The following is a 25423-nucleotide window of genomic DNA, read 5'->3' on the forward strand; positions in this document are numbered from 1 at the left end:
CCGGAGCCGCCCCCGCCCGCCCCGGCGCCGCTGCCGCGCCCGGCCCCGGTCCTGCCCACGAGCGGCATCCGCGGGGCTTGGGCGCCATCTACAGGCGCGGAGCGGAGCTGCAGCCCCGCCCCGCCGCGGGCAGAGCCGGGGGTGGCGAGGGGAGGGGGCGGCCGGGGGCACGGAGGACATGGAGGGTACGGGCAGTGGGACCCCGGGGACACGGGGCCGCGGGGTCTAGGCGCCCGCCGCTGCTGCTGGGAGGCGCCAGGAGGTGCCAGCGGTGCCACCGGGGGCCGGCAATGCCCTGGAACCCTGAGCGGGCGGGAAGGAACTCCCGGGCGGCCGGAATAGATGTGCGCGAGGCGGGTTCCGGGCGGACCGGAAGTGCAGCCGAACCCGTTGCCGTGACAGCGGGCCCGGGGCCGCCATGGAGGCCGCGCTCACTGACATGTACGACCAGGCGCTGCTGGGCATCCTGCAGCATGTCGGCAACGTGGAGGAATTCCTGCGCATCCTCTTCGGCTTCCTCTACCGCAAGACCGACTTCTATCGGCTCCTTCTGCGGCCCGGGGACCGCCTGGGCTTCCCGCCCGGCGCGGCGCAGGCCATGGCCCTGCAGGTACCGGCGGGCCCGGGGGGATGGAGCTGCCCGGCCTTGCCGGCGGCCGGGGCTGGCGCTGCCGCGGGGCCGAGCCGCACGGGCCGTGTCTCCCCGGCTGGGCGGTGTTGGTATCGGGCCGGCCGCGGAGTTAGCTCCGGGCAGAGCGGGGGTCCGGCAGCACAGCAGCCCCCGGGGCACCGGCGCCCGGAGGAGTGCAGACGAAGGCAGGAGAGGTCCCTTGAAGTGGGGAAAGCGTCACCCTCGTAAGAAGACAAGGAGCCCCGGAGGCAGGCGGGGACTGCGAGACCCTGGTGGGAAGAATAGCCAGGCTGTGACATGAGCCCGGACCTCGGCTGAGTTTGGGTTCCTGGCTGGTGTCCCCTCGAGAGCTTCTGGGACCGGGCACAATGCAGGAGGGGTAGCGTTCCTGCCGTGGGAGGGTGTTGGGGCAGCCTCATGACACAACCAGAGGTACCCAGCGTGTGGGGACAGTGTGGAAGGGGCTCGTTCCTCCTCATCTTCACTCAGCTGCTGTTGACACAGTTCTGAGGTGTTGCTTTGCATGATCCATGGAGGGCTGGTACTCACCTCTCCCACACCCTCCCCTGTGCTCACTGCATGGGGAGGAGAGCTGGGCTGAGTGGCACGAGCTTCTGTTGTGGTTGTGCTGACAGGAGCCCTCCTTGGGCCATCCTGCACTTCCTAGGCCCAGAGGAAGACTCAAATCGAGCAGGTGTGCCAGTCCCCTGCTGCAAGCACTAAATTTGCCTCCAGAATGTTCCTGGGAAACGAAGGAGGGCTGTGTTGGATGCTTGCACACTTTTTAGAGCACACACTTTTACAGCCCCAAAGCCCGGCAGTGGGGTGGGAGGACTCGCAGCCCGTCCAAGGAGCAGGTGCAGGGGCTGAGTGGCCATCGCCCCTTGCTGCAGGCGCAGTTGTGGGTCATATCTGACCTCCAGCCTGCACTGGGCAGGCTGGGCAGGATGCCAGCTGAGGGGTAGGATTGCATCTCCTGGGATCACATATTCTCCTGCACCTGTCTGCCTGGGCACAGCCAGTGCCAGCTCAGCTGTCCTGCAGCTTCTCCTGGGGCAGCTCGTCCTGCTTGCCTGTTGGAGATTTTGTCTGAGTCCAGGCTTGCCAATGGTCCCTGGGTGAGCCTGAAATACGGAGTAAGGGGAGGCTTTCTTGGAGCCCCCTCCAGCCAAGAGCTGAATCTCACTGCTCTGCTTTTCCCTGGAGTAACCAGCCCTCTTTCCAGGCTAGGGTGTGGATGGCTCTGAGAACACAACCCTGGAAACAATTCCAAAATGCCCCCAGGGGTTTCTGGGGTGTGCTTGACGTAGCCATTGGACTTTCCAAAGAGTCATCAGCTGCTTTTGTGGTGACTGCAGCAGCGTGGTGCAGAGAGAGGCGGGGCAGGAAGGAGCAGGTGCCCAGGTGTGTGGTGCTGCTCCTGGCCTTGTCTGGCACCAGGCAGAGCTGCAGTGCTGCTCGCTGTGCTGCTCACTGTGTTTGCTGTTCCCCGCAGGCGTTCCGGGTGTTCGAGCGCATGGCCAGGCAGGACGATGAGAAGAGGCGCCGCGAGCTGGAGGCCAAGCTGAGGAGGAAGGAGGAGGAGGAGGAGGCAGCTGCAGCTGCCGAGAGGGTGAAGCTGTGTCCTGCAGCTCAGGAGATCGAGGTGGAGACGACGGAGCACATCCCAGCAGCAGATGCTGGGGAAGCTGCGGGCACGCAGGAACCAGCTGCAGCCCAGGGTGCTGCAGCCCCCAGCCCGCCGCCAGTGGAGCCTCCAGGGGCTGCTGCCCCAGCAGAGCTGCCCACGTAAGGCTCTCTCACTCTCTTCATGCTCCTGGTGGGGGGAGGCAGAACTGTGGACAGGGCATCTACTGTTCCCTGCACAGCCCCTTTTGGGTTTTGGCTTTCCTCTGCAGGCACTCAGCCCTTCGGGGGGCTGTCAGGATTTCCCTTGCAGCCTTCCAAGGCTGGAGGCATTGTGTAATTCCCCACAGGGAAGATCGAGCAAGTGCTGCAGAGTTTTCTCTTTAGCTAGGCTTGGTGGCTTTCCAGCAGTGCCAAGCAGCCTCCATTTGTGCAGAAATGGTTTTCTGTCAAAGTCCTTCCTCACCTTCTGGGACACTTCCAGTCTGGCTCTGCTGAGCAGCAAGCTGTGGACTGCAGAGGGCCAGCATGGCCTCTCTGAACCATGTATGTGAATGCAGGTCCTGTACAGGCTTCACTCATCCTTCCCTGGCATCACCCTGACCCTGAGCCAAGTCAGAGCTGCCCAGCCCTTACTCAGGGCCCTGATGCCTCACTGAGGTTTAGACTCCTGTGTTTCTTTGCTGACCAGGTCAGGGGTGTGATGCTGTGAGCTGGCTGTGCAGACTCCATCTCCTCCATCTCCTCCTCTCCTCCCTGGTGTGTTCTGTGGCCAGACCCGTGTGGTGGCTGCGCTGACCCTCTCTGATGGCTACAATGGTCCTGACCACGTGTGGGGCTTTGCTGTGCCTCGTCCCTGCTGTCCCCTGGTGCTTGGTGAGGAGGGGAGCTTGGGCTGGTGATCCCTCCTCCCAGCCAGTTTTGGACATGTCACTGGGGAGAGCAAGCTGTCAGAAAGGAGTGCACCCCTGGAGGATTCCCAAATCCTGTAAGGACTGGGATGGCTGATGCCCCTGAGGAGATAGAGAATTCAGAGCTCAGACTTTGGGGCATATTCCATATGCCTTGGCATATGGAAGGGATAGTCTGAGGACCAAAATCTTGGGAGCAGGGGAATGATAGGTGGCAGGAGTGGAGAGGTTTGGTTCTTCCCCCATGAGTTGGCTGGGCACTCAAACAGGCTCTGTGGTCACAGCTTCAAGGCTGCCAGAGCTCAAGGAGCAGTTGGACGATGCTCTCGGGCAAATGGTGGCATTGTTGAGGTTGTCCTGTGCAAGGCCAGCAGTTGGACTCGATGATCCTCATAGGTGCCTTCCAGCTCAGGATATTCCATGATTGCATTATTCTGGGACAATGTGGAGTCAGGTTCTGCAGCCTTGGCTGGAGCCGTGTTGGAGAAGAGCCTGAGCTCTGGCTGTGTTGGGGATGGGCCTTGGAGTGGCCACCATTGGGGAGGAGGAAAGGGGACAGGCAAGGTGCCTGCTGAGTCACATGGCCCAGTGGGAGGAGGAGAAAGGGCTGGTGTGTAACTGATGTGCATCCCACGGGGTAAAGGTAATCCAGAAGCCAAAAACAGCATCATCTGCAAGGCCTGTGCTGGAGCTTTCTTGGTAAAGGTGGGTTGTCCCTGGGGTTGCCGGTCTGATCCTGACTCCTGGGCAAAATTAGCAAGTCAAAGAAAGCCCTGCCAGAGTGCACAGCAGAGGCCTGGGTGTGTCCAGCCCAGCTTTCTGCCAGTGGAGAAGAGAGGGAGAGATTGGAGGCCTGTGAGCAGAGGGAGCTGGGCTGGGCTGAGTGCCAGTTGCTCCTGTCCCTGTGCAGGCCACGTCTTCTGTGGTTTGCCCTGAGAAGTTTCACTTCAGGACTTTGGTTGTGGGGCAGCAGCTGGTGTGAGGAGAGTTCAGTTGCCTGAAACAAATGTCAGAGCTGCAGGAAGGAAACTGGAGGGATTGGGGAGGAAGGTGGGGCTCGTGTGAGAGCAGGATTGGTCTGACAGCGAGTGTGGTGGAGCCAAGAGGGATGGTTTCTGCTGTGTCTGGTGAGAGCCTGGTTAAAACTCAACCCTTGCAAGCACCACCCTCTGAGTGTGTCCTGGCACTGCTGCAGCTTGGCCCCTGACAGACCTCACACTCAGGTGCTGTTCTGCAGCCTGCGGCTGTGGCATTGAACACCAAGCCCTGCGTGGCAGCTCTCCCCTGGGTGTTGCCACGAATAGGAGGTGCCTTCTACTGCATAGAGCTGCCACTGCACCTTCTGCCCTCCCCAATGGGCTCTTCTCCCTCTTCTCTTACTGCTCCCACCACCCCAAACTCGCTGGTGGGGTGGAACACCTGCAGCCCCCTCGGCGCCCACCCAGTTTAAACCCGTGGTGGGTGAGACCAGGTGCAGGTGGCCCCGTTCCAGTCGCAGGAGTCTCGTGGTTTCCAGGCCAGGAGAGGGGGGTGCGTGCGGGTTGAGGGAGGGCAGAGGAGCCCGCGGGTTTGTCAGGGCGCTGTAGTTGGTTTCGATGCCTCTGGGGGGCACTGGAGCCCCCGGAAAGGCACTGGGGACGGGCGGGCACCCCCCGACAGACTATTAATAATTTAACCAACTGCTTAATTCTCCACAGCCCCTTCCTTCTGAGCAAAACCCAGAGCTACCAGCCTGGCTACGAGGGGCGCATGAGTAATGCACAACTCTGGCAGCAGGAATGCAGAAAAGAGCTTAAACAAAAATATTTTCCATCTCCCTTCCTTCCCCCCGCCCCTCCAGCCGCTGGTGAAGAAAACCGCTGCCACTAGAATCTATATAAAAACTTGCTCATTCTGTCAACCTGACGGCTCTGGAAATGTAGGGCAGGTACCATCCCAGATCTGCCAGCTCCCATCAGAGCCTCGCGCTGCGCCCGGATGCTGGGAACATCTTACGAAGCACAGTGAGATGGTAGCAGATTTTTCAGGGTCGATCCAGATTAATCCAGCCAGTTTTGCAGGTGTGGAGGTTTTCAGGGCTCAGTCTGGGGCCCAGCCAGGTCTCCCCAACTCCCTCACCTTCCCCGCTTGGGAAAGGCAGGTGAATCAGTTCCTCTTAGCTGCCTTGCATGTTGCTGTGCCAGATGGGCCAGCAGCAGCTGGTGTAAATACACCGAGGACTGAGGTGTCTTTGGGGAGACACCCGTGCCAGGAGCTGTGCCGAGGGGGACAGAGGTCTCTGTGCCACAGAAGAATCCAGGCTCCTCTTGCAGCTGCCCCAGTTGTTGCTGCTCTCTTGCTGTCCTTGCCTTGCCAGGAGGGTAGCAGGGCACAGCCCTCCTCACACCTCGCCATGGGGCTGTTTTTCCTTGCGTTGCAGCTGCACAGTCCCAGCTCTGGCTCTTCCCCCATCTGCTCCCAGAAGCCATCCTTGCCTGAGCTCAGCTCCTAATTTTGAACACCTCTGCTGCCCAGCACCCTCCCCTTCCCCCAGCTTGGATTCCATCCTGCATATATTTGCCACACAGCATTTAAAATAGAGCCTGGCAGCCCACGTGTGGCACTGCGCAGCCCGGCCTGTGCTTGTGCTTTATGACTTTGGTTCCTGGCTTCCCTCTGCTCCTTGCTTTCTCCCAGTGTGAACTGGGGAAGCTCTCATCCCCCTGTCCTGTGAGTCCCTTCTCTTACTCCAGGTATGGGCAGGAGGTAGTGCAGGAGGCTGGGAAGGGCAGTCCTGGAAGCCTGTGCATGGTGGTGAATGTCTCACCTTCATGTGTTTCTCCCTCCAGCTCTTGTGTCTCTCCCAGGTGCTCCAGCTAAGTGTGCTCAGGATGGGGCAGCTCTGGTCTGTACTTTAGTGATCGTCTGGGCAGGTGAGGTCTCTGAGAGGAGGATCTTTGGGTGTGGACAGCACAGCCAGGGCTGGAAGCAGGGCCACTGGGACATGGAACACTGTGCCAGGTGGGGCCAGGAGGATGTGCAAATGCCTCATTCCTGAGGAGGCCTTTGGCTGCTGCTGGGCACAACAACATGCAGGGCAGAATGAAACCTTGGGGTCTCTGTGGCCTCAGCCTTCTGTGGTGTGGAGAGGAAAGGGGGAGTAAGAGGAGTGGGCTGAGGTGAGGAGGGGACTCTTCGTGGCTGCCCACTTTGTGGGGCCTTGAAGGAGACCCTTCAGGGATTGTCACACCTTCTGGAGTCTGTGACTGGGGAAGGGGCTCCACTCACCCTATGCACACAGTGCCATTGTGCCAAGGAGGGGGGCAGACTGGCTGCTGCTGAGCAGCAGAGCCCTGGCCATGCTGAGTGCCCCACTCACCTGGTCCAGGTGAGCCCCCACCGGGCTGGTCTCCCTGGCATTGCTCTGCTGTCCCTGGGAGGGGTGTTGGGGCTCAGCAGTGACTTACAGAAGTCCCTGGGGTACTCCTGGCTGGCTGGACTGAACTGAAGTGCATTAATCTAGTGAGCTGACTCCTGACATTCCAGCTCTCTCCTGAGACCCACCACTCCCATTCCCAGAGCCCCTGGCGACCTGGAGTTAACCCTTTCTGGGCCACACCGGGAGCATCCCTGGGATGACACAGCAGTGCTCTGGGAAATTTCCATGAGGCGCCTGTGTGAATCTAACTCAACTTAGCAACGGCTTGGCTTTGCTGGAAGCCCAGATGGCATTTTGTTGTGAGGTGCCTGCAGGATGGGCTTCCTGGCATGGCTGCATCCTCCTTGAGGTGCTGGGGACAGGAATTTCACTGCTGGTCACCCTCTCTGGGGGAGCAGGGCTATGAAGAGGAGCTGTTGCTGCACACTGCTAACTTCAAGGCTGGTTTTGTTTGTCTCAGAGACTGCATTGTCCCAAGCTTTCTCCTCTCAAGCCTTTTCCATTCAGAAGGGAGGGGAACCCTTAGGTTCCCCAGTTTTGTCTGGGACTGTCCAGACCAGAAGCCAGTTAAACCTGTTTCCTTCCTCACTGCCCCTTTGGGCTTTCCTGATGAGCTCACCTCAGAGTCCGTGCTTGTTTTTCCAGCCTGACCTAGAAAAGAGCTGATCTTGATCCATGTTTAAGGAGAATCTGTCCTGGTTCCGATTCCTCTTATGCACGTGGGGCTGTGCACAGGGAATTCCTCCAGCACGGCCAAGGCCTGTCATGAGCAGGAGTCAGACAGAACTCAGAGAACGGCCTGACCTGATACAGCCGAGCTCCATCTGGCCCCGTATCCTGTCTCCATCAGCAGCAGATGCTGGGGGAAGAGAGAAGAGCAGAATGAGCGGTGCAGTGATACTTTCTCTGTGCTTTCCCCCTACCCTGATACATAGTGGCTCAGAGGCTTTCTAAACACTTGTTCCTTCAGCCCTTTGGGGGGATTATTATTAGATGATGAGGAGCAGTCAGGGTGCAGTTTTCCAGTGTTCCCACGGAGAACCAGGCCCCTCCAGTTGGGTAGCTGAGATCAGCACCAGAGTGCCAGCTTCCCTGTGCTGCACTAAGGCTTTTGGTTGCCCTGCCAAGGTACTGAGCTCCAAAATTAGGTCCTGGGACCAAAAATAACTAAATTAAAACCTATAAATTTTTCTTTCAACAAGCAGAAAATCCCAGGGCTGGAAACCAAGGGACAGCATGTGCCCAATTCTTAGGTAAAAAAGCAATTGCTGTTTGGTTGGTTTAATATTGCAGTGTTCACCAAAAGGGGCCTAACATGGAAAACTACCTGGATTGGGCCAGGTTATGTCGGTGGTGCAGGAGTCTGAGAGGCCACCTTGTCCTGTATTCTCACAGCTCAATCCCCTTGGCTTCCTTTGGCCTTATCCCCCTTCCCCAGGCTGCGTGTAGATCTCTCCCTCAGGAGATCTCTGAAGCCCAAGGCTGTATAAGCTCTGTGCAAACAATAAAGATCCCAGGGGTCTTTTCCAGATGGTGGCATGTCTTGCTGTCCTTGACCTAAATATCCCAGCAGTAGTGAAATTTAGCCCCCTGGTGCCAGCACTCCAGCACTCTCTGCAAGCCGGTGGTGGCATTTCAACTTGCCTAATGTCAGTAAGTTGGCGCTGTGGAACAGCTCTGTAAATAACTTGGGACGCAAAAGGGAAGGCTCAAAGCTCTCCTGAAATGAGTGAGCTTGGAAAAGAGCAAGGCTCTGCCCCAGCAGGGAGGGGGGCAGAGCATCTCGGTGGGGCTGGTGGGGGCTCCAGATGCAGAGGAGGCGGATGGATTTGTTGGTTGGCTGCTGAGTAGAGCAGCAAAGGCATCATGTGGGCACCTGGTACCCAGGAGCCTTGACCCCTTCCCACTGCATCACCCGGGCTTGGTGACACGATGGGATCTAGGGGAATGTGTCTTGATGGGCTTGATTTTTGGTTGTTGGTCCTATCCTGGTGGTAAGTTGAAGCTCTGAGGCTTCCTGAAGGTGAGGTGACCTTTGAAGTACAAGTCATATAATGAGCAGCTGAGAGAGCTGGAGGGGCTTATCCTGGAGAAAAGGAGGCTCAGGAGGAACCTTCTTACTCTTGACAACTGTGTGACAGGAGGGGATCTGGCTCTGCTCCTAGAGAACAAGGGACTGAAGAAAACAAAACAGCCTCAAGTTGTGCCAGGGGATGTTTAGGTTGGATATTGGGAAGATTCCTTTATGGAAAGGGCTGCCCAGCCCTGGCACAGGCTGCCTAGGACCATGATGATGGAGTACTTATCCCTGGGGGATTTGACAAACGTGCAAATTTGGCATTTGGGTACATGAGTTAGTGGTGGCCTTGACGGTGCTGGAGACACAATTGGACTTGATGGTCTCAGAGGGTTTTTCCAACCAAAATAATTCCATGATTCCATGATCCTTGTAAGGCTGATGGTGGGCACTGCAGGCTTGAGCCTGGGCTGCACTTCCTGGCTGGGCTGTGCCTCAGGTTTAAGAGTGAGGGGGAAGCCACTGGTTGCATTTTTCACCTTCTGTTTTTGAAAGTGGGATGACCAAGCTGCACAGTGCAGTCCTGGAGGTGTGTGCGGAGGACCCCAGGGATAATGGGCTGTGGGGAAGTGTTGACAGACCTCTGCCCACTTTGGGGGTGAAGAAGACTTTATAAAATTGGATTTGGGTGATTCTCCCACAAACCAAACACACCTGGGTTGGAAGAAATCCTGAGGATTGGGAGGGCCCTGGACCACTGCTGCTCAGGGCTGGAGCTTGCTGCTGGACAAGGAGTGTCGGAGAGGATCGGGATGGATCAGAGAGGATCCTGAAGCTTATTGACTGCAGTGTGACTTGAACTGTAAAGGAAGGGATTTGGCATTCAGCTTGCTTAGTGCTGTGCCAGGGCCCTCATTAGTTGAAGTGCTGGTACAAAGAAGCCTTTGTGGAGCTCTGGGTGCCTCCTGGACCCCAGCGAAGGTCTGGGAGCTGCAGTCTGCGTTTTCCTACCCTGGCACTTCCCAGGCAGAGCCCAGAGACAGAAAGTGCAACTGTCCTGATGTTTTGATGCCAAAAGATGTTAAATCTGGAGGTGGGGAGGAGGCTCCTTTGCAGCTTGCTTGCAGAAGGAGTGCTAAGCTGGGATTTTCCGTGCACACAGTCCCTGCAGCTTTGGGAATGCAGCTTGCTGATGAGGTTAAACCTCTGGCTTCCCTACCTGTTGCTACAGCACCCACACTGGAACCCCAAGGAGCAGAGGGCACACTTTACCCTCTTCAAAATAATCTTAGAAACTGTTTTTTTTAGCCTTGGCTGAAGCTTGGTAGCAGCTTTTTTGGGGTGCACAGACTTTCCTGTAGCTTGAGGCACTTTTGGTTCTCATCTGAAGGGCTAGTAGGCAGAAATTCTGGAAATCTGTATTCCAGTAAATCTGTATTCTGTTGTGTGTGCTGGTGTCTTTGGGTGAGTGTGGCTTTTCTGCAGTAATGCAGAATGGGCTCTGCCATCCCCCTGCCTGCCTAGCTGGCATTGCTCTGTGGTTTCTGCCCTGCTGGGCTGCATGCAGCCCCTTTAGTGCTGGGAGGGCAGGATGCAGGTGTGGTGCAAGGTCCTTCCCCAGGAGGGAGCAGGGATTTGTGGTAGAGTGAATGCCTGGAGGCTGCCAGGGCTCTGACAGGCCACCCTAGGTGGGTGACCTGAGTGTTGCCACGGCGGGAGGATGGTGGTTGCTGACATGGTGCTGGTTCCCAGCAGCCCTGTGCTACCTGCAGTTGAACTGCTCCAGGCTGAGAGGATCACCTTCACTGAGCTGTTCTCAAAATCCTTGGAATTTTTTCCTTCTTCTTATGGGGGAAAAAAGAGGTCCATTGGCATATGCCATATCAATTCCCTCCCATGACACTTTCCCACCTCTGCTCCTCATACTGCTGTGTCTTTTCCTCAACTTCTGCATGCTTGCTCCAAAACTCCTCAGTGAAGAGGAACTCAGTGAGCTGCGCTGCTTCTTCTCAGCTCAACCAGCCAGATCCTTTGGTGTGTTTGGTTCCTGCTCTTTGTGTCCAGCACTGTGTTCACAGAGTTGGTGCTGCAGCTGTTGAGCTCCAAGGACAGAAATGTGTTCAGCTCACTGTCCACAGAGCAAGGATTGCTGTTGCCATTTCCACATTGCTCAGCTCATCGTGCGTCACCAACCCACGGGGCTGGGAATCCCGGAGTAAGAAATGCCCAGAAATCTGTGTATGGGGCTTGACATCCAGCATGTCGACCGAGGACAACACTGCCACCTCTTAGGGAGTCTTGTCCCCTTGTGTGGCTGCCCAGGGTCTCGCCCGTGTGTGGAGAGGGAGTGGCTCCAGTCCCAGGGGCGCGCAGCGGCTGCGCCATGTGGCTCTGAGGAGTGGGGAACAGATCGGCTGCTTCTCGACGGTGCATTGTTAAAGGTTTCACCTCCCCCAAAATGACACATTGCGAGCAAAAATAGAACAAGACAGAACACATAGACCCACCCCCACCATCCCCACCACCCGGCAGCCAAGTGCACGCAGTGCCAAACCCTTGGGTTTAAAAGCTGGTGCTTTGTCACCCTCCCTCCCCTCAGTCCTGCCACCACCTGCCCCAGCCCAGCAGGCGTTCGGGCAGTGCGGTGAGTGACCGTGGCACCAGGAGCGGCCGTACCGCTGGACAATCGCCACCCAACCCACGCTGTCTGCTGGATCTGACCTCTCTCTCCAGCTGCGGGGTCTGGGGATGGAACCGTGGTGTTGGTGCAGGACGTTCTCTGGCCCCCTGCACAGTGGTGCTGTTGAGACAACATGACGGATGCCTTTGGCCAGGAGAGCCACCTCTGGCGTGGTGGCATGGCTTGGCCCAGCCTGCTGTGAGCCAGAGCTGTCTCCTGTGAATGGTGAGGGAAGCTGCCTCCCAGCCAAGGAGCAGGGTCCAATTCTGGAGTGCCACTGGTGTGTGCTAAGCACAGTTGGACCAGGCAGAGATCTGGTTGGAAAACGTCCAGGAAAGGAAGAGTTGCTCCAGGAGGTGGTAGAGCTGTCAGCCGTTTGTCAGCAGTGCCTAACAAGGCTGCGGCCTGCCTTCACCACCCTGGGTCCTCCATGGCTCCAGAGCTGGCAGTTACACTGGCAGTGAAATTATCCAGCTTCGTGAGTCCTCCAGTCATCCTGTTCAGGGGTACAAAGCCCATTGCATGGATTTTTAACATTGGAAACGGAGCTGAAGCAGAGGTTTGTGTTGTCTTGGGTAAACATCTGGAGGGATTTGGGCTGGGAGTTGTGGAGGAGAGGATTGGAGAAGTGATGGCACTGGAACTCACACCCCCAGGATGAGCAGCCATGGCTGGAGGGAAGTTTAAGCACTCTTCAGGGGGAACTTCTCCCCCTGAAGCTGGATGAGGGGCTGCAGGGCCGAGGCCGTGGGGCTGAGCTTGTCCAGTGAGCTGTGCGTGATGGCAGAGGGCAGTGACATGTCCCTTCTTCAGCTGGCCGTGCTCCAGTTTTGGCACAGTAGCAGCTCTGGAGAATGACAGAGCTGTCCCACAGGGACAGGTGGGCTGGGAGTAAGGCTGCTGTCACCTGCACAGTCCCTGTACTGTGCAGAGAGATTCTGGACAAAGTCCCTGCAGAGCAAGTCCTGCCTCAGTTTCCCTGTTGCACAGTTAACACTGGCTGTGGGGCTGGTGAGTCCACTCATGCCCTCATAGGCAGTGAGATTGCATTTGGTAATCTCCCAGTGGGGCTACAACATCCAGAACTGCCTGGCTGGGATCTGCTCTGCCCCGTGGTCTTCTCCTGAGGAGGAGAAGGCGCATCCAGGGCAGACCTGGTGGCTTTGTGACAGTGAGTGATTGCTGTATTTATCCGTGCTGAGGCTCTGTGGCATTTGCAGCTGGCATCTCACCGTGTGTGCCTTTGTACCAGTGGATTTCTCCCACCTTTGATGATCTGCATCTGGTCTCACAAGCCTTGGCTGGGCATAAGTCCACTGCCTCCTCCTGCTCCCTTTTGAGTTTTTCCCAGGAGGGGTCCAGGGGGAACAGGCCAGGGGAAACAGCTGTTTGGTGGTTCTTGTCTGGTTCTTTTGTGATTGCGGGGAGCCACCGACACTTGGGATGGCAATTCCCAGCTTCCTCCAGGTGACTTGCTGGCAGGTTTGGGAGGAGCCAGGTTGGGCTCTGCCTTGGGTAGCATGGCCACTGAGCCAGAAAGCTGAGCTTGTCATGGAGGGAGGCAGGAGCTGAGGCAGGGTGGTCTCTGAGACAGTTGTGCCTTGAGAGCCAGGCTGGGTGCCACCACTGTGCTGTTCCTAGGTGGGGACCAGGGGACACATGCGGCAGTGCCTGGGGCCATGCCTCTGCATTTCAGCAGGTTTCCTTCCCACGGGGGTGAGCGCTGGGCCCTGCACACCCTGCCAGCACAGCCCCTGGTCGCCTGCAGCGTTCGGCTCCTCGCCCTCCAGCCTGTTCGACTCCTCCAGTCCGGGGGCGGCTGGGAAGCGACAGCTGGAGCCAACGCACCAGCCGGGTGCGCGCTGCCATGCCAACCCTGTTTCCATGGCAATGGGCACCCAATGGGCGACTGCCAGGCAAGGCCAAGATGCCCGAAAAATGATGCGATGCCCCCTGAAATGGCCAGCTGAGGCTGGCAGCCTGTGAGCTGCCAGTCCCAGCAGTGCCTTCAGGGCCTGGGAGCGGATCAGAACCGCCCCGGTGCACAGCTGGACCAGGGCAGGTGAAACCCTTGGTGCACCCGGTGAAGCCATAGAGAAAAAAAATGGGGAGGTGCAGCCCCCTCCGGCTGTCTTAGAGCCTAATTTAATTTAAATTGATGGCTCTTACATAACCCTCAGGGCGCTGTGCTGCTGGAGCCAGCCCCACCCCATACTGGTGAGGGCCCCCCCAGAGTGGGGGGGCCAGGAAGGCAGTGGGGCACAGGAAGATAGGCTCTCCAGGGCTGTCTGTGCCCTGGGGCTGCTCTTCACCCCCTTTATGTAAGTCCCTGAGCCCCATGTTTATCCAGCTCTACATTGAAGCCTTGGTGGATATCAAAACATTTTAAAATAACTCTGCCTTTTGTTAGCACCACAGCTATCTTTAGAAGAGATTTGATTTTATTTGAAAGCCCTCTCTCTGAGGGTTCAGTGGAATAGATCCCCAGCCCAGTGGTTTAAAGGGATATAGGTGTGGTGATCTCCTTTCTTGTCTGGAAACACTGTATTAATTATTGCTTATTGATCTGATAAACTCCACCTTACCCCTGCAGCCATTTCCTCAGCTTTCTGGCATTTCCACAGCTGGAAGGGGCAATGTTGTGCTCAGAGTGATGTGCTCAGAGTGTTGCTCGTGATTCATTTGTCCAGGCACCCTTGTATGGCTCTTGAGGCGTCCCGGTCCCCAGCTCCATCACCTCCCTGTGAACAATTGCCCTGCTCATAAGAGCTGGTGGTTTTCCCAAACGTTAAAATCGGGGTGAGGAGAACCAGTGCTTGCTGTGTTTTCAGGTCACAACCATAGGCCACCACCTCTGCAGCCATGACAGTGGCTTGGGGGACAGCTCACACCCAGCTCGTGCCAGTGTCCCTGCTCCAGCTGTGATGGAAAGTGGAAGGAATTAGGAACTCTGCACTGGAGCAGAGGGGGCCAGGAAGGTGCCCTGAGCCCACTGGGGGCCACTCTGCACCTTTTGGGCAGCCAAACCATCGTGTGTCCTTTCAGCAGCCTGACTGCTGCTGCAGCAGACTGGGGAGACAGGACTGTAAATCACTCACTCTGGGCAGGGTGGCCGTGGTCCCTCTGTCCTGCGGCTGCTTCCTTGGACCTGCTGCCTTCCATACAGCCAGCAGTGAGGGAGAGACCGGGCAGGAGCCCAGCCTTGGAGATGCTGTAGGAGGACCAAGCAGAGGCTATGCCCTCTCTTTTGGTTTCTTGCATCCTGTTCTCAGGCTTCCTGCTCTCTCCAGGCTCTGATCTTTCTGACATTTAACCTGTCTCCCCTTTCTCCCCCCACAGGAGACAGGAGCAGTTCCAGACAAACCCCGACAGCTACAATGGAGCTGTGCGAGAGAATTACACCTGGTCCCAAGATTACAGTGACCTGGAAATTAAAGTGCCTGTGCCCAAGCATATTGTCAAAGGCAAACAGGTAAAGTGATGTGAGTGATGTCTCTTCAGCATTTCCTTTTCCACTGGGGTGCACAGCTTTCCTGGGAGACTGTGTTTTGTATTGAAGGACCAAGATGTGGTTGTGCCTTATTCCACAGTGTGAGTCTTGTGAGGACTGAGATCACAGCCTGTCCGTGTTCTTGTTGTGCTGCAGTGTCCTCTGCTCCATCTCAGCCAGGCTCCCTGGCACTGCCTCATCCCTTCTGTGCTTTTTCTTTCTGCTTCCACTACCTGCATACTCACACGCGTGTTTCGGAGACTGGCTGGGAATGGATGCCCTTCCTCAGTTGTTCCTCTGGCTCTGAGTGTCTTCTGCCTTCTGTTTGGAAGCAGGAGCTGCTGGAATGGCTCCTCTGGCACTGGGGAGCTGGATCAGGCACAGCCCCTGTGTGGCTTGACCTGCTCTAGATGGAAGGGAGCCGGCCTGGGGTGGAGGCTGCGGGCCAGCCCCTCCTCCTGGCTGGCTTCGTGCACAGAGAGGTCTCTCCTCTCTCTTTGGCTCAGGCAGGAACTTCCCTGTTCTGCTTGTGCTCACGTTGTTTTTCCTGCAGCTCTTCTGTTCCCTCCTGGTCAGAGACCCAGAAGGAGCGTGCCCATGGCTGGCCTTAGCTGGAGCTAGAACTCCTTCCCAAGTGCTGCCATTCCCTCTGTATTTTTCCATTTGGGAAGCCTGTGCTCCCCCACCTCCTGCTCTCCTCTGCTTCCAGGGTGGCTGAAAGGAGCACGCTGGAGTTTGTCACTGGCTTCAGCCTACACAGCTCCTCAGCATGCCAAGGAATGTCACTGGCAGCAGCAGCAGCAGCCTGGGCCAGAGGGGTGAGGGGGCACATGGCTGTCACAGGCACAGCAGGGCACCAGGAAGATGCATCCCTCCCAGTGGGTCTCTAAAACAAACCCACTCTGTTTCTTGAAAGGATTCTGGGGTGTCCAGATGGATATTCCATCCCTCTGCATCAAACTTCGATCACGATTCCTCTCCCTGACTAGAGAAGTTTCCTCCATGCCAGGGAAGTTGTATTCTTGCCAAAAACTCCACACAGGGCTCTGTCTGCTCCATCCTTGGCCATGGAGCGGTTCAGGAGCCTGCAGGAGCTCACAGGAGTGGAGACAGGATATGGTTTCCTGACCTTTCCTTGGTTCAAGACTGTGCCATGGCTGTGGAGGAGTCCCTGCACCTCAGAGCGGGCAGAGGGGCTTTAAGACACCCCCTTCCCCTGCCAGTGCCCCTGGCATGGCTCTGCCTACCCTTGCCCCAGTACCTGCCCACGCTGCCCTCTTGAAGCAATTGGTTGTTCAGACGCTGGACTTCCCTTCTCTTGCACTCTTTTTCCTGGTGTTTTGTTCATCCATCCTTGGGCCTCCTCTTGGCAGCTGAGTTTCCATTTCCAAATGATTCTGTGTATTCCCAGCCTTGGGGGAATGAGAACAGACAGGCTGGGTCTTGGGCCAGAGCAGGAGGACTCAGAGCAATTTAAAAGCTCCGTGTACTTTGGACATGTTCATGGGTACTTGCACAAGAGCAGCATTCTCTTGCATTCAGACAACTTCATATTTTAAAAAAATTACCAGGTTTTTGGCTTCTGCCTGCCAAGGCAAGATTAAAAATTTCTCCATTTGGTCCCTGGGTTCAGAGTGCACCCAACTCTAATCCTGCTCACAGTCTTCCTTATGACACTTTCTGGGTTTCAGGCTGTTGCTATGGCATGTTTTGCTCTGGTGAGCTTAATGTTTCCTTGTATGGAGCTCAGGTGTCCTTGGAGCAGGAATGGGGGATTGGGTAGGTGAGAGCATCTTCCTCCATGGTCCCCCCTCTCTGATCTACTTGTGGGCGCAACAGGCCCATGGATCTGAGCACTCAAATAGAGATGATGACTCGCAGGCCTCTCTCTTTGCTGAACTCAAAAGGAGACAAGCTTGATTCCTCTCTCAGTTTGTGTTTGCTTGTTTGAGCTGCGTGGGCGGGCGTGGGCGTGCAGTGTGCACAGAAATCACTGCGGTGAAAAGGCCACAGCACACAATGAGAGCTGGCTTTCCTTGGGGGCCGCCAGGTGTTCTGGGGAGCAGAGGTGCTCACAGGGAGCACATGGGGAGGGCCAAGAAGCTTCAGAGCTGCCAGAGTACTGTGGGTTGCTCTTGCCCTTCCCCAGGTGAGGGCTGTCCACAGGTACCACCTTGTGCACACTTGAGTCCTCTCAGACATGTCCCTCCATGCACAGAGAGGCAGGGCTCTCCAGCAGGGCATGTGCTGCCCCTGTCCCTACTCCTGGGGGGTTGGTGTGCTGAGTGGGACCTTCTTGCTAGGTGCAGGTAGAAACAGGTGTTGCAGTTGCTTCTCGTGTTGTCTTCTTGCACAGCAAAGTGGCCGGGTGAAGTCTTCCCAGATTGTATCTCTTCTTCCATTTGGGTTTCTCTACTCCCTCTCCCAACTCGAGCTACCTAAAAGGTGTCCCTGGTCCCCACCAGATATCTTGTGCAGCCACCTGTGAATAAAACCCTCTCACATTTGGTTGTTCTTGTCCATGCAGAGCCCACAGACACAATGCCTGCCACAGACGTGTGCCTCCCATGTCTCCAGCGTAGGAGTCACCTTGCCTTTTTCCCCTTGGTCCTTTCTGGGCAGGCCCTGTCCCGTGCTGAGAGCCCAGCATCAGTAGCTCTGTCCCTGGACCCAGGAGCAGATGATGGAGGGTGGTGGAGGGCAGAGCCTCATTCCCATGCCTCTCTGCAGTAAGGTGTCATCACTGGGCTGAGGGAGCTGCTCCATGGAGGGAGCACCTCCTTTAGAGGTGTTTTCATCCCAGGACAGCTGCTCTTGCAGAGGCTGTCCACAGCCAGGTGACAGCCTGCTCTCCTCTGCCATCCTCCTGTCCCTTCCCCGGTCCCCTGTGAGCACAGTCCTGCTCCCAGCTCCCACTGGAGCTCAGTCCCTGTACTGTGTGTGCTGGGCCTCCTGTGCCCCTGCCGGAGCACACAGCAGCTTCGGGGGCTGTACCCTGGTGACATCAGTCACACACAGCCGCGTTCCCTCCCTGGCTGGAGCAGCTCTGCCTGTCTTTTGCCTGCGTGGAGCTAGTGAGCTGCTGAAAGTCTCCTAGGTAATGGATAATGTAATAACATTTCAAATGAGATCTGCAGAGCAGGAGGAAGATCTGGGGGAACTCTGGGAGAGAATGCAGGCAAATCTCACTGCAGTCTCCTCCTCTCGGGCCAGCGCAGGGGGCCACAATCCTGCCCCTTCCCAGCCAGGTCCTCCCCACATCCCCTGGCTTGGCGCGGGCTCTGCTGGCAGCACCTCAGGGCTGGAGGGGACAGGAGAGAACATATGGTCTCTACAGAGACCAAGAGAACTGCGTGCCTCTCACAGCCTGCCTCTGTCTCCCTGGGGGACAGCCGTGTCACCTGCATGGCAGGTCGGAGCAGGGTTCCCCATATGGCTGCTGTGGGCGGGAGCTGGCCCCGTTCCTGGGGACGGAGCTGCCCCTGTAGCAGGGAGCCAGGAAAGTGCGCTGCAGCATTCCTCCTGCACACAGCCCCTCCTCACACACCCGATGGGAGGCCTGGGCTGAGCCCAGGGCTAGCTCCAGCAGTAGAAGCAGAGCCAAGGAGCAAGCTTTCAGCACGGTGCAGCAAATAGGGGATGACCTGCTGCAGCCCTAGTGTAGGAACCCCGACACTATCAGCCCCTGCTCAGCTATCAGGATCACACACACTCATGACCAGCTTGGCAGAGTGGCAGACAGGCACACCCCTAAAGTGCTCTCTCACAGCAAGTAGATGTCCAACCTTTGGATGCTGTTTGGAGGCCTGTAGCATTACTGGTCTTCTTTGAGGGGAAACTCCGGCACGGACTAGAACCAGCTGCCTTGAATCCTTCAGGGGTCCCCCCCGATTGCTGGTCTGTACTGCTTTTCTTTCCCTGAAGAGGTTCCCTCTCTCCTCCAAACTGTTGCTCTTTGCTATGAGAGAACAGTGGGATTCTCGCCCTGCTGCTACAGGCAGGGGTGGAAGCTCTTCTCTCTCTCATCCCCTGCAAGTGCACTTGACCCCAAACCCCAGCTTGCACAGTGAGAAGGGAAGCAGGAGCCTTCTGGATTATTGTGTCTGTCTTTGTTTCCAGGTGTCTGTGGATATCAGCAGTGGTGCAATTCGTGTAGCAGTGCTGGAGGGGAGCAGCCAACACGTCCTCATGGAAGGGAAGCTCACCCACAAGATCAACACAGAGAGTTCCCTGTGGAGCTTGGAGCCTGGGAAGTGTATTTTGGTAAGGGTGGTCTACACCAGCTGTGTCTCCTTGGCTTGCAGCTCTGCCATGCTTAACCCAGGAAACTGGAGCAGCTGGAAGTTTGAGCCAGCTTTAGATGTGTCTGGCTTTGCCTGTCCAACGTCTGGCTCATGCTGCCCTTGCCTGTGTGCTGTGCTTTGCCTCCTATTCCTGACTTGCCTGTCAGGGTGTGGGCTGGGCAGCACGACTGTCAGGCTGGGCAGAGGGGTCCCCAGCTCCAGCTGAGAGTGGGCAGCACAGCCATCACTTGAGGGTGGTCTCTGCCCTCAATCCCAGCATGGGGCCCTGCACTGCAGTGCTGCACACCTGGCCTTGCTGACTCTGCCCTCCAATTCTCCTGGCCCCACTCTGACCCCAGCATCTTGGCAGGTGCCTGTTCCCCGCCATTCCTTTCTGTCCTGTCATGGGATTCCTACTTGCCCTGTTTGAGGTGGGCACTGTGGCCCCTCTGCCTCCAGCAGGCCTGTGGTTTGCTGTGGGCCTGTTGTCCCAAATCATCCCTGTCGAGGAGGTCTCAGGGCAGCTGATGCCCAGCTGTGTATTATTGTTGGCTTCCCAGCCCCAAGCCTCAATTCTGAAGTGCTTCAGATGTTCAGGCTGGGGGTGTGAGTTCAGCTGCATTCACAGCTGGAGCTGCTGCAGAAGTTCTGCCCTTCACCCTGGAATCTTGAGTGTCAAACAGTTTCCAAAGTTTATATGCCAGTTTGGGGGCCAGGATTGTGCTAGGAGCAGGATTTTGCTACCTGTGACCATCTTTGCCCTATCTTTTTCCACCCAGAGGCTTTTCCAGGAGAGTTTCAGGAGTCCCAAAACTGTTGTGAGACCCAGGAGGGGACACATGCTGTATTATGGGAGGGAGTGAGGTGGCTCTAAGCCTTTCTCCCTGTGGCACGAGGGTGGCAGCAGATGAGCACCCAAATCCAAGCCCTCACAGTGGAAAATGGAGTGGAAATGTGCTGCCAGAGTCAGGAATCCTGTGAATGGTGTCTGGGGAGGGCCACTTGACCACTGCTGATCCACAGGGGTGTACCTCGAGTCACAGGCTGGTGCCAGAAGGTTGAGTGAGGTCCCTGCAAGGGAGAGGAGCTTCTCTGATGCTGCTAGGCCATTGAAGGGATGTGGTAGTGGCATCCTTAACCTGCATTTTGTAAATATTCATAAACATCTTGAAAATTAGCTTTTATGGGGCAAAGAAACAATCCTGGAAAGGCATGAACCCGTTGAAGAGGAGGTGGCCCAATGAGTGGCTGCTCCACAGTGTGGATGGAAGTCTGGAAGTCCCTGGTGGGTGTTGCCAGCATCAGCAAGGGAGGCAGTGTCTCTTGAGTGCCCGTCAGAGGCTGGGAATGGTGCGGGCGGAGCGAGGTTCGGTGCCTCCCGGAGTGGCCGTGGGGAGCAGAGGGGGCCCATCACCCCAACCCCAGAGCTGGGTCTTGCCTCGAATAGCACGAGCCCAGGCTTGTGAGGATCTCCAGCTGGCTGCCAACATATTGATGGTGGGATGAGCTCTCGCTTGAAGAATTGTAAGGTAACTGGAGCAGAGTGAGTAATCCTCGCCCAAGAGCAGCTCCTTTTTCCATGCGCTGAGTAGCCAGGAGTGGTTTGCGCCTCCTCCCGATTCATTCATCAGGGGACACCCACCCTTGTGGGAAGGCATTGCTTCATTCAGTGCCTGGATGGGGCCGTTGGGGTTCATTTGGAGCTTATGGGGCATATGGACCCTTTCTGTGCCCCAGTTTGTGCATCGCTCCATGTGAGCTCCAAATGCGGCAGTTGGGCTGGCTCCCTCCTGCAAGGTGCTGCCCAGCTTCCCTGTGAGACCCAGGGGTGGCATTCTCTGGCAGGGTGTGGATGTAGCCAAAACTGAACTTACCCACTGCCAGCGCTGGGGTTGTCTGAGGAGATCCTGCCTGCCTTGGGGACTGCTTGGGGCAGCTTGGTGGCCCTGTCCATGCTGCATGTTCATGGTCTGTGAATTGAGGTGATCCCTGCAGCAGAACTTGGTCTTGGTGCCAAAGAGGTGGAATCTCTCTTGCTTGGTCCTGTCTGTCTGAAAAGGGCTCAGTTCTGTGCAGAGAGGCTGTTGAGTCCTGTGTCCTCTTGCAGGGCGTGTCAGGGATCATCAAGATCCCCAGATTCTTCAGGTGGCTGCAGTAACAGCTTTCTCACTGTCCTCAGCCTCCCTGGCCTCCTCCTGGCTCCCTTCTGGGGTGCCACTCGAGGCTGTGCCATGAGCAGACTCCCTTCGCCTCTAGCTCTTATCTTGCCTTACAACCCAACCTAGTTCTGCTTCCCCCATCCTGCCTGGTGTTCTTATTCATATATCATCTTCATTATGTCACTCACACTCCAGCAGCCTCAGAACTCCCCTCACCAGCATTCAGAGACCACTCTGCCTTCCGCCTCCTGCTCCATAGAGCTCTCCCAGCTGGAGCCCAGCCTGACACCAACATGTTTCTCATCTCATCCTTTGGCACACCCGTGTGCACGGCAGCAGAATCCAGCTGGCATTGTTCCGCAGTGCTCTGGTGACGTGGGGTGGGGGCCTGTCCATTCCTCCTGCTCAGGATTTTGTCCCAGGATCGTGCCCCTGCCTGTGGCATGCTGCACGGTACCCTGGTCCTGGGTGTCATCCCTGTGCTCTCCCTTCTCTGTCACACCCGCTTGCTTGTTGAAAGTGAGATTAAAATAACCTCGCTGTTTTTAGCAATCCCCACTGGGTGTTGTGCACAACTCCTTTTGGTATTATTTTCGTTGTGGAGGATTTTTCTCCCATTCCTTCTCTTTTTCTCTTCCTCTCAGCCTTTGTTTTCCACGCTTGGGCTTTTGTCAGCAAGTCCTGCCTTGAACATTTATTGCAGTCGTGGCTTGCCATCCTGTGAGCCATGAGGCTGAGGGGATACAGTTCATGGTGCTCAGCCCTGCCCTCCCCATACTGCTGAGAGCCCTCACTGGGGAAATTCACAGCTTGCCAGCAGCATCACGGGGTCATCCCTCCTGTTCCAAACCTGAAGAGCCTGAAGGGTGCTCCTGCTGCAAGTGTGGACAGTCAGGGCTGCTGCCTCTCAACTTTGCTTTCTGTCTTAGGGTGACGTTCTGGGGGCTCCTCCACTCCCCCACCTGCCCACCCAGGGTTGGGAAGCCCAGGAGCAAACCGTCGGTGGCTCTCCCTCCCCTCCAAAGTGGAACTGTGCAATTAAAAAGAGAACAAGCATGCCTGTCTAGCTGGAAAAACTAACGCCTTCCCCAAGCTGGAATATTTTACCGGCTCTGCTCCCAGAAGGATTAAACCCCAGCCACCCCCTTCCTGTATTAATTGGTTCCTTTTCTTCACACCACGGAGAAGCTTGGCTCCGTAACAGGAATGGCTGTCCGTGTTCTCCCCTCCGGAGCTATTGAGCTTCCTGGGAGGTTTGAGCAAATTGTATTGTCTGCCTTTATTGATGATTTTGCAGAGGCCGACGAATGCCATAAATCTGCCCTGCTGCTGGGATTAGTGCTAAAATAACATGGGAGGAATCAGCCCACTCTTCCTGGAAAAGCTAAAAGCAAGTTGGAGTTCCCATTGCAGGATGCCCCATGCTGGCCTGAGCACAGCCCCTCTGGCCAGCCAGCTCTGTTTGAGGCACTGCCATCAGGATGCCTGTGAATACAGCGGGTGGCTTTTCCCACTGAGGGTGTTGGCTGGAGCAGGGAGGTATCCCCTCTCCTTGTCCATCCCTCCGGGGCTGCTGCTGAGCTGCAGTGCCACGGGAAGCAGGTGCTAGCAGACAGCAGGGGTGGCACAGAGCAGCAGGTGATGTCCTTGCCTCCTTTGCCACCCGTGCTGCCACCCACCAGCCAGAGCCAGGGGAGCTGAGGCCAAGGTTCCTTCTAGGTTAGGGAAAGGTAAGATGGCTGCACTTCCACACCAGGGTCCCTGGCCCCACACTCCACCAGACACAGCCTCCTCATCCCACAGTCCTGGGCTCTGCCACTGCTGGGGGACGCTGGTCCTGACTTTGAGCCATAGCGTGGGCTGAGATTTCACCCTCAGGGTGTGAGCTGGGACTGTGGGGGACCACAGCAGGGTTGTGCAAAGCTTTTGGCCGCTGAGGGAGGGAGGCACAAGCATGCCACCCTTCTGCCAGCTGGATTAGTGTGAGCTTGACTTCCACTGGTGGGCAAGCGCCATGCTGCTGTCAGCCGAGCTCTGCATCCCTGCCATGGAGCTGTGAGGTGGGCAGGGGTACCAGCCATATCCTGGGCAGGACAGGGACTGCTCTCCCCATTCGCTGACCCACAGCTTGTCCCCAGATCAGCCTGAACAAGGGGGATGAGTACTGGTGGAATGCCATCCTGGAGGGCGAGGAGCAAATTGACATTGACAAGATCAACAAGGAGCGCTCCATGGCCACGGTGGATGAGGAGGAGCATGCTGTGCTGGATCGCCTCACCTTTGACTACCACCAGAAGCTGCAGGGCAAGCCCCAGAGCCATGAGCTGGTAGGTGCTGGCTACCTTGTTCCACCTCCCTTTCAAGGGTCCCATCCCCAGGAAAAGGGGCCTCATGGCTCTGCTCCTTCTCAGAGCTCCTCATCATGTGTTCCCCCACACTAACATTTGGGATTTGGGAGGGTGAGGTTCTGCTGATTGATCTTTTGCCATGCACTCCCGCCTTCCCCTTCCTGGCACCCTGGCAGGGGCCTGTAAGCCCACATCCCCTGTACCAGGGATGGGCCCCACATCCCTGAGCCTCTCTCCCCAGCTGGCCCTGCTCAGGGCTGCACCCACATGGGTCTGGGCTCAGCCCGACCCAGGAGCCGCCTGGTGCTGCCCTTTCCCAGGCACAGAAATGGTGTGTGCCCCTGGAAATGACCACTGCCGGCCAGGCAGGAAGGGGCACTGCTGCCCACACCCCTTCCCATGGGTCAGGTGGCCACGCAGCCCCAAGGCCTGTGGGGTGAGCTGCTGGGAGAGCAGGGGGTGTGGGGAGCAGCGTGGCGTCACCCCGGGCTGACAGATGCCTGCGGCCTCTTTGCAGAAGGTGCATGAGATGTTAAAGAAGGGCTGGGACACCGAGGGCTCACCATTCCGCGGCCAGAAATTCGACCCCTCCATGTTCAACATCTCCCCCGGCGCCGTCCAGTTTTGACAGTGGCAAAAACAACTGAAAAATAAAGCAGGGAGAGGCGACCTGCCCGCCCCTGGATGCCCACCAGGATCCTCCCAGCCAGCGCCAGTGCCCGGGACTCTCTGATCCACGCTGCCGGCACCCATCCGTGCTGTGAGGGGAAGCCTGAGGAAGTGGGCAGATTTGCATCCTGTCACCACAGCAACCAGGGCACCAGGACCCCTCTCCTCCCCTCCTCTCCCCTCCCCTCACCTCGAGTTGCCGATGCTCCGTTTTTCTGGAATAGAGGGAGCGTGTTGGGTCGCGTTGGGTGGCATAATTATCGGTTTTGGTGGAGGAGGACACTGCTTTTGGGGTTTCTGGGGATGCGGAGCCCCCCCTGCCCTGGCACAGGGCAGCTTTGACCCTCACAGGTGGAGATGGGTGCTGGGTATGGGCAGTGGGGATGGGGAAGCCTGCCCCTGCCTGCCTCTGCCAGCACCCTGCCCACCTGGCACCCCCATATCCTCTCACCAACCCCCACTCCAAGGGGGCTGTGCTGCCCCTGCCCTCTTCCCAGCCCCGGGAAAGGCTTTCTCCTGGCTTCCTCCTCCTTCACTTCCTCACTGGATGGTTGTCAGGACACCCGGGAGTAGGCAGAGGCCGCAGCCATCCCCTAGGGTTTGCTCCCCGTTTGTCAGGGAGCAGCAGGGGTGATCCCCACAGCACTGGTTTTTGGGGGGGCTGCAGGCCCACCCCTCATGGCCAGCAGCTGGGCAGGAGCCCCTGAAACATACGGGTTTCCCTGGCGTGGTACTTTGGGGTCTGAGAGTGGGGACTGCCTGGGAGAGGAGGCCCCAGCAAGCCCAGCCTGGCTCTCACAGCTTCCCCCCAGCCCTCCCCCTGGGGTCTATGGGCTGGGGGTCCCCGGCCGGTTCCCCACCCCTCACCCCCCCTGCAATAAACACATGTACCGTGGGGCCTGTGAGTGACTCGGTGCCACCCTGGGGAGATGAGTGTGCCCAATTCTCCACCATCACCTTGCTTAGGGGACAAGGATGGGGACACCGAGCCCAGGGTGTCTGTCTGTCTGTCTGTCTGTCAGCACGGGCTCCAGACACCGGGGTGGGTGTTGTGGTGGATATGGGATTCCTGGGGGAGAGTAGAATTTGGGGGTCCTTCGGGGTGTGGGTATAGGATTCCTGGGGGTGGAGGGAGTGAATTCTGAGATCCCTGGGAGGGGCTAGGTGTAGGATACCCTGAGGAGGGCCAGA

General features: G+C 57.2%; 1 protein-coding gene across 1 annotated transcript; it reads left to right on the forward strand.

The window, feature by feature from the left end:
- The first annotated feature begins 386 nt into the window (after positions 1-386).
- Positions 387-25109, forward strand: NUDCD3 (NudC domain containing 3). Its single transcript, XM_084221826.1, has 6 exons — positions 387-610; positions 2127-2419; positions 14623-14755; positions 18893-19036; positions 23354-23542; positions 24081-25109. Exons 1-6 carry the CDS (start codon positions 419-421, stop codon positions 24189-24191), a joined length of 1062 nt encoding a protein of 353 aa, XP_084077952.1. The 5' UTR covers positions 387-418; the 3' UTR covers positions 24192-25109.
- Positions 25110-25423: the final 314 nt, after the last annotated feature.

This window comes from Fringilla coelebs (genome assembly GCF_963513975.1).
Source record: "Fringilla coelebs genome assembly, chromosome: 26".
NCBI classification, from domain to species: domain Eukaryota; kingdom Metazoa; phylum Chordata; class Aves; order Passeriformes; family Fringillidae; genus Fringilla; species Fringilla coelebs.

Coding starts and splice junctions, on each gene's coding strand:
- NUDCD3 (XM_084221826.1), top strand. CDS start 419: ATGGAGGCCGCGCTCACTGACATGTACGACCAGGCGCTGCTGGGCATC. Junction 14,756..18,892: donor ATATTGTCAAAGGCAAACAG/GTAAAGTGATGT, acceptor CTTTGTTTCCAG/GTGTCTGTGGATATCAGCAG. Junction 19,037..23,353: donor AGCCTGGGAAGTGTATTTTG/GTAAGGGTGGTC, acceptor GCTTGTCCCCAG/ATCAGCCTGAACAAGGGGGA.